The sequence below is a fragment of the Triticum dicoccoides genome, chromosome 3A, assembly GCF_002162155.2.
Source record: "Triticum dicoccoides isolate Atlit2015 ecotype Zavitan chromosome 3A, WEW_v2.0, whole genome shotgun sequence".
Classification (NCBI taxonomy): Eukaryota; Viridiplantae; Streptophyta; class Magnoliopsida; order Poales; family Poaceae; genus Triticum; species Triticum dicoccoides.
Genome location: NC_041384.1, coordinates 65,480,642 through 65,493,210, shown reverse-complemented (window position 1 = coordinate 65,493,210; position 12,569 = coordinate 65,480,642). Strand labels below are relative to the sequence as shown.

At 44.7% G+C, this 12,569-nt stretch overlaps 1 protein-coding gene and 1 long non-coding RNA gene across 4 annotated transcripts; one reads left to right on the top strand and one right to left on the bottom strand.

Moving 5' to 3' along the window:
• Positions 1–864: 864 nt before the first annotated feature.
• LOC119267187 (PRA1 family protein F3-like) lies at positions 865–3,869 on the bottom strand. Of its 2 annotated transcripts, none has more exons than XM_037548535.1 (2): positions 3,230–3,869; positions 865–1,387 (listed from the first exon to the last, which is right to left on the bottom strand). In XM_037548535.1, exon 1 carries the CDS (start codon positions 3,804–3,806, stop codon positions 3,231–3,233), a length of 576 nt encoding a protein of 191 aa, XP_037404432.1. In that variant the 5' UTR covers positions 3,807–3,869; the 3' UTR covers positions 865–1,387; position 3,230. The 2 variants fall into 2 exon arrangements, with proteins under 2 accessions (XP_037404432.1, XP_037404431.1); XM_037548534.1 differs by having other exon boundaries at positions 3,203–3,864.
• A 1,782-nt stretch (positions 3,870–5,651) lies between these two features.
• Positions 5,652–10,485, top strand: LOC119267186. 2 transcript variants are annotated; one of them, XR_005132328.1, is made up of 7 exons: positions 5,652–5,972; positions 6,087–6,312; positions 6,983–7,843; positions 7,932–8,734; positions 8,829–9,891; positions 9,965–10,062; positions 10,147–10,485. It is a non-coding gene; the product is annotated as an uncharacterized LOC119267186 (long non-coding RNA). The 2 variants fall into 2 exon arrangements; XR_005132327.1 differs by having other exon boundaries at positions 6,983–8,734.
• Positions 10,486–12,569: the final 2,084 nt, after the last annotated feature.

The window sequence follows — 12,569 nt, the reverse complement described above, 5'->3', positions numbered from 1 at the left end:
GAAACTCAGTTGTGGTCGCCACGTGTGGTTGGACCAACCAGGGAAGTTGCATTTTGTACCTGTAAACATTTTGGGTTCTGAATAAAGCTTGGTAAGGTTGTCTAAAAAACATGCGTGCACGGCATTTTTTCCGCTTTTTCTTCTTTTCCCAGCTTCCTTTTCTTTTTCCTCATGGTTTTCTGCTGTTTTTTTTTGTTTTTGCGCTTGTTTCTATTCCATTGTAAATCTTTTTAAAATTCCGTCAACACTTTTTAAAACGAGGGCGTTCCAGTAAATTTTGTGGAAGTTTTTTCATGTGCGAACAAGTGTTAAAATTCGTGAGCATTTTTAAATTTAAAAGCATTTTTAACTCGTGAACACATTTTAGATTATTTAATATTTGTGAGCATTTTTCTTAAAACACAGAAATATTCTAGGCATATAAACATTTTTAAAATCCATGATTTTTCAACTTTTTGTGAACACTTTTCAAATTCCAAAAGAAATGATGGCCCGAAATTTTAAGTGAGAGAACATTTTGGTGGCCCGAAAAGAAATGATGCCAAGCATATAGACTTATGCAAAACTACCAAAACTACCTATGGCAAACGCCTATGCACGAAATAAGCTTATCTGCAAGAAGGTAAGATACATTGAGGACTTCAGTAGCTAAGCCCTTTTATGCACTTAATACCTCATCTAAGCAAGAGAGGATTTATGTCCTGCGTCTTAGCCGCTGGACTCTGGGCTTTGGTGATGCATAAGTACATACTGAACCCGGAGGCGCAGATAAAATGGAACATACTCCCTCTCTATTAAAATGTAAGATGTTTTTTGGTGTCAAAAAACATCTTATATTAAGTTACAGAGAGGTATAAAAGAAAAGATCAACAATACACATCCTGTATTTCAGAAGATATAGTAAATAAAATGAACAGAGTAAACAATTTCCTACATAGACTTCCCAAGATGTCCGACAGCTTGCAGATAGTAGCCGCGCGGTTAATTGGCGCGGAATTGACAATCTCTTTCAAACAAAACCGTGTGCATACAAGATGAAACCACGTGAGTAGATCAGAAATTACCAGCACGAAGTAATGCATACCAGCCTCACAGAGGGCCCCTGCCAGCTGAGTTCTCACACTTCAGAGTGCAGATTCGTTCTCTCCCATATTTGGTACATGTAAACAAGAGAAAATCTTTGAACTGTACGCAACGACCAAAGTTTACAACCTTCCATCATCACTGGATCAAAAGCTTCAGATGAACCAGCGTCATGCGGAAGACGAACCACCAGCTACAAGTTCTTCATCCTGACTGGACCGAGACCATATACCAATGCTAAACTTACACTCATAGAATACTTGAGAACGAAGGGAGGACCAGGAGAATCGAGCACACTCAGGCCCTGCAAAGAACGAAAGGTGGGTATCTCAGTCAGTATTCACATAGATTACGCACACAAGCAAATTAGCATATCAAAACAAAACTGCAGACCATTGTTCGTTCCAACTTTGGTGGTTATTTTGCTCTCTCCAGCACTCTCTTGAAGGCCATTATGCATCCTAACATTACATCATTGCTCGTTTGATTCTCTTTAGTAGTCTTAGTCTTACAAAGTTTGCCTGAGTTAACTTTTAAATCACCCTGATAGGTGCACAATCAAACAAGTCGCGCACAATCTAGTCTCGTTTTTAAAAGGCAGCTACTGGCCCATAACTGAATGATGCAATAAATGGTAAAAGAATCGGCACAATATTCCTAGATACGGATGAGGTTGTTCTTTTTTACATTCATGCTAGTTGCTGTTTTCACATTCATGAACTTTTAGCATCAATATCCAACAACAACAAATCCAACTGGTAAGTACAAGAAGTTCATGTCTCAATTTCACTGAAACTTTGGTAACATAATATTGTCGCGCTCAAGTTAAAGAGAATAACAATAATGCATATGCCAGTTGTGAACTGCAACCAGAACGCCAAGAATGGTGATGGCACCATGGTAAATGAAATTCTAGTGACCAGAGCTAACAGACAACCAGATAAATGTCGAAGAAATAAGCTACTCTCTATCTCATTTAAATCACACCAACAATCACCAACTTGAGAAACGAGTGAAATAATTTACTCACGTTGCCATCAAATTAAGTAAAATCGTAAAACTGTAACTACAGAAATTTGTTCCTCTAAATAATCATAAGGATGGTTACTGAGTCTAGAAAGAAAACACAGCAACTCAAGAAAGAAACTGCAAAATACAGACCCCTCAGAAGTGTGGTGTAAGTACCTACCACCGAAATGATTTTTACAGCATGATGATTGAGCTCTAAAACTTAGATTTCTTCAGATTTCAAAGTTTTAAATACTCTGCACCCAACAAACAGCTAAGCTAACTCAATTCAATTGCTAGTTAGCTGTACCTCCCTGGTGGGAAGAGGAGTGGGCAAGGAATTGCCTCCCACTACTTCCAGAAGACTCTTAGTGTAGGGCCTGTCAGGCCAGGATTGTCTCTCGGATTATTTCCAAATTGCATATATCCGTCTTCTTCTGGCTGGCACTTGCAATGATTCTGCCCTCCATGAAAAACAAGCACATAGATACACGATCCGCAACTATAAACAGGGAACTACACTATGGTTACAGGGTGTAAAGAGATGATATGATTGCTAAAACTATTTTTATCAGATTGGACAGCCTGATAGTGACAACTGCTTGCCATACCCCAAACTCGTCAATCAAACTACATTCACTGAACCATTTATGAAATTCTGGCAGAGCTAGCAGATACATTTAGAGATATTTTAGACCAACTACCATTTAGATATCTCTTTTCTTCCTTTTTAGAAGTTAGTGAAAAGTCAGGTACAATGCAGTTTAAGGGACTTCTGGAACTGCAAGACGTCTCAATCTCACTTTGTAAAGGCGACATCTCAATTACCCATGGAACCAAAAGGGAATCTGCCTGACCAGGTAATTTATATGACAAACAAACTGAACACTTATCATGACCGTGACTGTTTGAGACCCAATTGCACACTCAGCTGCTCACAGCTATCAACTACACAGGTAAAATTCGGGAAGATAAGCATCATCACTTGCATTCATGTTCATTAACGACAATAGCACAGCAAGAACACATTGACAAATTGTACACCATCCAGCAGTAGGAGGAACCGAAATGCATACGCGGGACTGAACAATAATATGGACGGACCACGAACCAAGAGTTGGAGGGCGAGCGATCTCACACTACTGCGCTGGCACAGGCGCGTACCAGCGGCCGACCTCTTCGTCAACGTTGTCCTCCGCCTTGTGCAGGGCGGCGTGCACCACGACGAGCACGAAGCCGATGAGCAGCGACGTGAGGATGTTGGAGGTGGCGCCGGTGAGCAGCAGGAGGATGAGCGTGACAGCAGCGAGCACGGCGAGGACCACGCCGTCGCCGACGACGCGGCCGAAGAGGACGATGGGCTCGTCGCGGAGGAAGTAGAGGACGAGCCAGCCGACCATGCAGACGAGGAAGACGATGAGGGAGATGGGTTGCCAGAGGAGGGAGAGGAAGACGACGACGAGGACGACGATGGCGTAGTTCATGGCGAAGTGGGCGAGGTTGGCGCGCACGCGCAGGTAGGCGTCGCCGAGGCTCGGGGGCAGCCCGACGGCGTGCACGTCCGCGAGCTCGCGCCACGGCCGGCGCGTGGCCAGCGCCGTCGCGCCGCGGGCCTTGGCGCGGGAGATGAAGTCGAGCGGGGAGGCGCCGCCGAGGTGGGGCGCCCCTGCGGCGGCGGAGGAGGAGGAGGTGGGGATGGTGCCGTACTTGGACATGGTCGCCGGCGGCGAGGGGCGGGCCGCGGGGGGGCGGATCCGAGAGGGGGGAGGGGAAGGGGACGGGGGAGGCGAGGGAGGAGACTCGAGAGGGATCGGGCAAGGGCGATGGGATTAACGAATTGGGGGATGCGACGCGAGGGTGGGGAACGCAGCCGTGCTGGATGGGTTCCTGTTACACGACACGGCGACGTGAGTTTCAAGGGCATTCTAGATGGCGACGGCCCCTGTTTTGTAAATTCGCGATTTCCCCGAATTTCACCACCGTGCATGGAACAAAGAAAACAATGTTATCATCGCTACCGGTGCCGGTGTTCGGAAAACTTCTCTATCGATAAATTCTCATGGTAGTAGCGAATCAACATGGAGTTGAATGGTTAGAAGAATAGTGGTATCTCAGCTCATATTTTTCTGAATTTACTTTAGAATTTTCGGCGATGTCTGTTCGGTGAGAGGAGGTGTTTTCGTCGACTACTAGATGCCTATGATGACTTCATAAATCTCAAGATGATATGCTAGCTCAGTCTCTCAAAGATGTTCAGGGGTAGGGTGTGCAGCGGGGCCCTCTCTCCTCTCCGGGTGTGGAGGTTCGATCGATGATGCCCGTTCAGTAAGAGGAGACGTTCTCGTCGACTTCGAGACGCCTATGATAACTCCGTAAATCTCAAGATGATATGCTGGCTCAGCCTCTTGAAGGTGCTCAGGGGTAGGGGGTGCGGCGGGGCCCTCTCTCCTCTCCAGGTGTGGGGGTTCGATGCCGGCCAACGATCTCAGGTGGAGGCACTGGGGCGGAGCTCGGAGGCAGGCAATCTTCGGTTCTTCATCCTGGTTGTGGAGGACTGGTCGCGGCGGCGGCCGGCGGGAGCACTGCCCAGATCTAGCCCGTTGGGATCCAGGGGATCCCCATTGTGTTTTGGCCCTGCTGTTCTTCGATCTTCAAAACTTCGATTTGCTCCGGCCTCCTCGATCTGGACGCCGACGAGTTCCGGTCTTCCTGTCAGAGATCTCGGCTCTTGGCGCATGGCGTCATTGGATATCTGCATCGGAATTGACCTGGTTGGGCGATCCCTCATATTCGGCCAGAGAGGCTTCATGAGGGCATGGCATGAAGCTTCATTGTCTTGCCGTGTCATGGGGCATGTCTAAGTATAAATTTCCACGGGTGTTGATAATGGTGAAGAAAGTCACGGTGGAAGCGATCGAAGACTTGTAATGGCGGAGAGGAGTTTTGGTCGCGTTGATGAATAGCGGCACAGGGTTTTTCCTTGTGTGTCGGATGTTGAGGACTTGCAGCAGCGGCCTTGATAGGAGGGGGCGACAAGATAGGTAGACAACATTTTTTGGGGTGCTTCTCGAGTACAAAGCCACAATCTCGAGGGTGAAAGCCCAATGTTTGGCCTTCATTGGTTGGACCTGACAATGGTCTTGTGAAGGCATTGTTTTTGGAATCTCGAACTCTCTTCCAGTGTGAAAACTCAAGATCTTTGATCACGCAATGACAACGCTTGTGCATTGTTTCCTTTTTGGAGGCGTATTTTTTGAAAAACTTTTTTATAGTCGAGGTGTTGTCTTTGGTAGTGGTTAGAGTGTTGTTGTTGCGAGTGTTTCATCACTACGATTAGGTCTTTGTTCTTTACTTTTCCTTTTTTTTAGTTTTGTTATTGGTTGTGTACATTTTTGATGTTTTTTGATATCTTGTAGGTGCAGAGACTGGGTGTAACTGGTATCTTCGCGGACGCGGTTGTTCTGCTCGCGAGCACAGGTGAGCCCTTTATCCCCACGGTTCGACAATGCTTGGGGATGCGTAGCGTGGAATAAGTGAGCCAGCTGATCGATCTTTTTTAATTCAGGATAGCAAGGGATACGGTATGGAGGTTCGCCGTCCGCCGCACCGGTGACGGAGGCCGCAGCTGGCGCCGTGACGGCAGATTCCCGGAGCCGTGGCTCGGGACGCTGTTGTACTCCTGATCCGTAGCTCAGGAACTGAGCACTCCGGTAAGCCGAGCTGTGGACCGTAGTAAATGAGGAAGCAGGCCAGGGCGGTGCTGTCTCCCACCTCTCTCCACGTTTTGTTGGATCGCCATTGACGCCCCGCGGAGGTCGGCGGTGCAGGGAAAACAGGGCGGCGACTGTCGGGCTGGAGTTCCTGATGCAAATTATTAGGAGGTAACACAAATCCCCCGCTCTCCCAACCCCATCCTCCCTTCCCCCTTTCTGCTTGTGGTTTCTGCATTGGATCTCTGTCTCTGAACCAAATTCAAAGAATTTGTTTGGTCGCAGCGCCGCGGTGATGGAAGAGGTCAACAACAACGAGCTACCAATGGAGCCGCTGCACTACCCCGCGGTGGCGGCAGGAGCCGAGGAGCTACGGCCAATGGGCACAGGTCGCGTTGACGGCGAGATCTGTGTAGCTCATGGAGCAGTTGCATCCGAGCAGGATAAGGAACCACAAGCATCTGAGCAATCAATTGGGCAGATGATCCAAAAACCCCGGCTGGACTCGCAGGTAATATACTGGTTAATGGTGTATACATTGCAGATTGTTTGTCCCGATTTTAGTTGTACTTTGAATCCCATCAGCTGACGTGCGCGTAGGCTGGTCAGTTATGCAGTAACCTGTAGACACATAATTTCAGAACATTGGAATGATTGTGTACAAATTTCTTTGCAACGATTGTGTGCTTTATTCGTGGCAAGTGATTTACGTAGTAGCATCAAGCCATCAATGCATGATTAAGAGAAAGCAGTTCAGTCGATTAGATAGCGAAATTGAGCTGAAATCTTGAAATCATGGGACACCGAGATGCATAGTGTACTGAAAATCGAGCTTGGTCAATATGGTGAAAATAGGGTGAAAAGTCATGCAAAGAAATTTAATTTACACATATTGGGGAATATGAAAGTCAAGAAATAATTGAATTTGTAAGACATTAGGTTGGACATAATTAAACACGAGGGTATGTGACTAGGGTAGTGGATAACTAACATGCACAATAATGGATAAAACCATAATTCAGTTGGTATGCTTGTGAGAAGCATTTGTACTTCGGTACAAAATCCTATAGATTGTGGCTGGTGAAAATGAGGAACTAGATTACATCTTAATGTATTCATAGGGATCTTGTTCATGACACTAGAATGGATATGGCGTAACATATTGATTTATTGAAATACAGAGTTAGAATTGGAGCTGCTGCTCCAGGAAGGGTGCCTTGCCCTGGCTGACCCAGCGCCCTTGAGAAGGCAATACGGGAGTTCGGTGACAAACCATGCAACATTGTAATCGTGCCAGAACTGGGTACAAGCTTCGACAAGCTCGAGGAGGCCTATGATTTTTATTTGCAGGGTAAAGCAGGGGTGGAAACACACTAGATCATGCAGATGTGTGTACCCTGCATTAATAAGACTGCTTCGATCAAAGGACAATGATTGGTACATAGCTGAGCATCGAGAACATCACAACCATTCACTGTCTCCAACATATGGGCAGACAATACACTGGCCTTCCCACAAGCACATTGATACATACAATGGAGATTTGGTGGAGCAGCTGCGTCAGAACAATGTCAATCTAGCCAAAGTGCATAGCATAATAGGAAGCTTTTTTGGTTCAATGGAAAAGGTGCCATTCACGAAAAGAGCTTTGAAAATTTTGTGTGAAAAAATCAGCAGAGAGCAAGCAGAGAATGATGTGAGGAAAACTATGGAGGTTTTTGCAGGTCTGGGTTCAAGGGACCCACACTTCACTTATCGTGTGCAGGCAGACAAGGATGGTCGGATAACAACTCTGATGTGGGCAAATGGGAGCATTAGATTGCAGTACACCTTCTTTGGAGACGTTTTTACCTTCGATACAACATACAGAACAAATCTGTACAACATGCCGTTTGGTCTGTTTGTAGGAGTGAATAATCATTTCCAGAGCATCATCTTGGCTGGGGTTTTGGTCCGTGATGAAAAAGTGGAGACTTTTGAGTGGGTTTCCACATAATGCGTTAGGATGATGGCTGGAAGTGCACCAAAGACAATTCTAACATGTCAGAACCCATATTTTAGAAAATGTCTGTGTGACAACTGTGTAAAAATGATGTTGTTTTGGCTAATATCATATTTGGTGTTGTGCAGATCAAAACCGTGCGATGGAGGTCGCCATAAAAAATGTGATGCCTCAAACAGCACACTGATGGTGTAAGTGGCACGTGCTGAAAAAGGCGAAGGAATCACTCGGTTCATTGTACACCAAGAAGAGCGAGTTCAGGGCACAGTTCCACAAGGTAGTAAATCACATGCTTGCGATCGATGAATTCGAGGAAGCATGGAAGATACTGGTTGAGAAATGTAATTTAAAGACGCATGACTACATCACTCAACTGTATGAAATAAGACACAAGTGGGCGAAGCCATATTTCAAAGGTGTTTTCTGTGCTAAGATGACAAACACCCAATGCAGTGAAAGTGCAAACCACATGCTGAAGAGCTATGTCCCACCTGGTTGTCTGATGCATATGTTTGTCAAAAAATACATGAGACTACAGTTTGACAGGGAAGCTGAGGAGAACTACGAGGAGAAGCGGACACGAATAGTAAGTCAACGTTTGGTAATTGCCACTAGTTTTGTAGTGCTGACCTCTACGTTTCAGGGTAGAACACTATACAAAGCAAACTTAGCTATTGAAAGACATGCTGGTAAGATATAGACACGTGCTATGTTCGAGCAGTTTGGACATATACTCTATGAGTGCGGTGCATACCAAGTTGAGGAGCTTGAGAAAGGGAAACTGTATCTTGTGATTCATACAGAGGCTGCAAGGAGAGAAAAGTGGTGTAGGGTGTCATATAAGGTAAATGTTCTTGAAGGAGGTGAGGAATTCGATTGCGAGTGTGGGCAATTTGCACACATGGGACTCCTTTGTAGCCATGTTTTGAAGGTATTGTTAGTACACAAATCAAGCATGCGTTGCCAGATACATATATATTCTGTGAAGTATGTGGTAAACTAACTAACCAAATTGAACTGTGCAGGTGATGGATTTCATTCGTATTACAGAGACACCACCGAAACACATTGTGAAGCGATGGACGAGGGATGCGTGTGATGTGCTGCCAGCCCATCTGACTCAATACCAGAGAGATCATGCACACAAAAATACAACCACCAACAGCAGCTGCTGTGAGTGGGGGTGCAGGCATCGAGGCAGTGAATGATGATGCTACTTCTGGAAATGAGACTGGGAACAGACACACTAGTTTATTGGCGCCGAAGAAATGGAAAGAAATGGGGCGCCCAACAACCAGCCGGGAGAAGGCACCGTACGAGGGACTCAGCAAGCGGACAATGTTCTGCAGCATATGTCGGCAGCAGGGGCACAAGAGGACTACATGCCTGGACCGGGGAGATGCCCTGAAGCCTGTTTGTAAACCAGCAAGGTGCAAGAATTGTGGGATTGAAGGTCATAGACGGAACAACTGCCAGAAATTGGGTGATTTACGGATGATTGGCTTGTGAGGAGGTGCAGCAGACTATGTACTTAAGACAATAATTCTGTAGAGCTTAATGTGTGCAACTGTAGTTCCATGCTATAGAATTATAGGCACCACCATTTCTGAGCACTATGGTGGTGTATATGCTTCTGAATTTTTGGGCAATAAGTTGGAGTTCATAATTGGAAAACATAATAAAAATTTACTAAGGTGAAGCATACTGAATTTTGAAGCACTACGGTAGTGTCTACATTTCTGAAATTTTGGGCAATAAGTTGGAGTCCATAATTGGAAAATATAATAAAAATGTACTGAGGTGAAGCATACTGAATTTTGAAGCACTACAGTAGTGTCTACATTTCTGAATTTTTGGGCAATTTGTTGATGTCCAGAATTTGAAAATTTTATAATTAAAGTTCTGATTTTCTGAATTTCTTAGCACGATGGTGGTGCCTATAATTCTATAGCATGGTGCACAGGCAGAGTCCTCTCTCAGAGTCTGACCATTTTTTTTGAAATGGGAGTCTGACCATTAGAAACACACTGTTCTTGCTGGATTGCAAAATCAGATCCATCTCAGAAGCTGGATGGAGTATCCGCAGAGGTTAGTCTCTTATGGATCTAATCTCGGTTTAACAAGCGTTGGAAGGAACTTCTTGCTTAAATGTGTAGAATAGGTGCAGGTATCTGATGCATCTGAAAAGTTCACTCAACCAGCCTGACGGAGGAGAACTAGCTGCTAGTTCATCAAGGAGTGTCTGCAGTGGTTGGGCAGGTAAGACTGCGGGAGACGTAGGTTGCTAAGAATCCATAACCTGGTTTTACTACCAAATTGGTTGTGCTGATGACTTGCCTTCAGCGGACGGCGCGTGCAAACGAGGAACTGCAAGCGGAGAAGATAGGGGATGGATGTATATCGCGAGGAAGAAGACGGGTAGACTGGTGGTGGGCGCTGGTCCGCAATAAATGGTTATCAGACGGCGTCGGCTCAGGATCCGCGCTATACCGGCCTTTTTTTTTTTTTTGAGAAAGCGCTATACCGGCCTAGTTCGCTGGTGCACGTCTGAGCCAAAGCCCACTTAGCTGACGGCGTATCAAGCCCGTTACAAGAGGCATGGGCCCTCATAACTGTTCACCTGGTGATATACGGGAATAATACCTGGGCTTATACCGGATGGATTGGGGATCACGAGGATTGTGGGCGGGTAGGATACCAAGAGCGCCCGTGCTCGGTCACAGAAGATCACTTTCGGTATCTTCGCGATATTAATATATTCTCTTTTTAAAAAAAATAAGGTGTGCATATGTGTGCATAGTGTATGTGCGTATATATGAGTGATCACGTTTGTACTGTGTTAAAAAAAACTCTCATTACAGTATAAAAAACATAAAAAGAAAGGACTGTGCTCTGGTCGTTAGCGGCAGATCCGGACGATATCTCCTCTCCCCTAATCACACATGCACATTGCATGCAAACTTCCCTCGCGTGCACGCACATGTGGACTCTTTGTGTTGGACATAGTTGCATGCAGAAAAAACAAAAAAACTGATGTCACCAAAGATTTCATCTAAAAATAGAATTCAAAATGTTCTGTAGCTCAAACCGTCGCTTCGATTGAAAACTTTTTTCATATAAAAGATTCGTAGCGACGAGATCTACGAAACTAGATCCCATGTTGATACATTCCGATGAATTTTTTTCTGGTAAAAAGTTACCACATGTGCTACATAAGTTATCATGCCTGTGGTGCATAAGTTATCATGTTATTTACATAGAAATTACCCAGACATAAAAAGGTTCCTCCAACCTTCTCTTCACAAGCACATGCATGCATGCATTAGAGAGAATTTTTTTAAGTCATCCTAGTCCTCCCTGTTCGAAACTTTAAAATGTTTTACAACTCAAAATCGTTGGTCTGATAGAAAAGTCGTTTTCAAATATAAAATCCATCACGACGAGACTTTCGAAACTAGATCTCATGTTGATATGTTCTGACGACTTTTCTTCATGCAAATAGTTACAATTGGGCTAAGTAAGTTATCAGGCCTGACGAGTGTCTATTATCATGTTATTTACACATGAGTTACCGTGATACATTTTCAACAACATGAGTAGTTATCGGGGAGGGGGGAATTGTTTTCAAACAACTTCCTCCCCTCCAACCACCCCTGAATCAAACTTACCGTAGTATTTATATGTAAGTTAACACCCCCCCCCCTCCTGGGTAAAGTTATCATGGCGTTTGCGCTTGAGTTGTCAGAGTTGTGGTGTGTAAATTGTCATGCTATTTATGCTGAAGCTATCGGGGATGTCTTCAACAACTTTTTATCCCGGTTCAAAGTTATCACGGTGTTTGTGCGTGAGTTATCAGGTCCGTGCTGTGTAAATAATCATGCTATTTATGCAGAAGCTATCGGGGGTGTCTTCAACAATTTTTTCTCTTGGGTCAAAGTTATCACGATGTTTGTGCATGAGTTATCATGTCTGTGATGTGTAAATTATCATATTATTTTCGCATAAACTACTAAGAGTGTATTATACCACATGCAGCCAGATAACTACGAAAATGAACCATGTTGATAACTATAGTACATTTGGCCCGATAACTGCATAGTAACCATATTGGTAACTATAGTACATCTAGCCCGATAGCTACAAATAACCATGTTGGTAACTATAATACATCTAGCCCGATAACTACAAAATAACCATGTTGGTAACTATAGTACATCTAGCCCGATAACTTCAAGAAGCTACCGCCGTCTCGTCTTCATGAGCTGGACACAAACCCTAGCAAAACTTAAAGCATCAAAAAACAGAGCCCTCCCGCCGGCAAGCGCCGGGATCCACTGCGCACCCATGGCAATAACGCCACCGGTGACGTGGTAGATCGACGGCGCTGCCGACGGGAGGTAGAAATCCTAGCCGCCTTTTCGTTCGTTGAAGTGAGACCCGTAAGATTGCATGACATTCTATGTTATTTGCATAGGAGTTGCAGAGATATGTTTCTAACTTTTTTTCAGGATCGAAGCTATCATGATGTTTGTACGTAAACTATCAGGTCTGCGGTTTATAAAATATCGTATTATTTTCGTAGCAGTTAATAGTGTATGTTGTAAACAACTTTTCTTTCCGGATCAAAGTTACCATAGTATTTCCACATAAATTAATGGGACCGCAGTGCGTAAAAATAGTGTATGATGCACCAAAGAAATCTATGAGAAAAACAACCCTAGAAGTATCCATGTATATACAATCAAGAAAAAAAAACTTTTGCATAC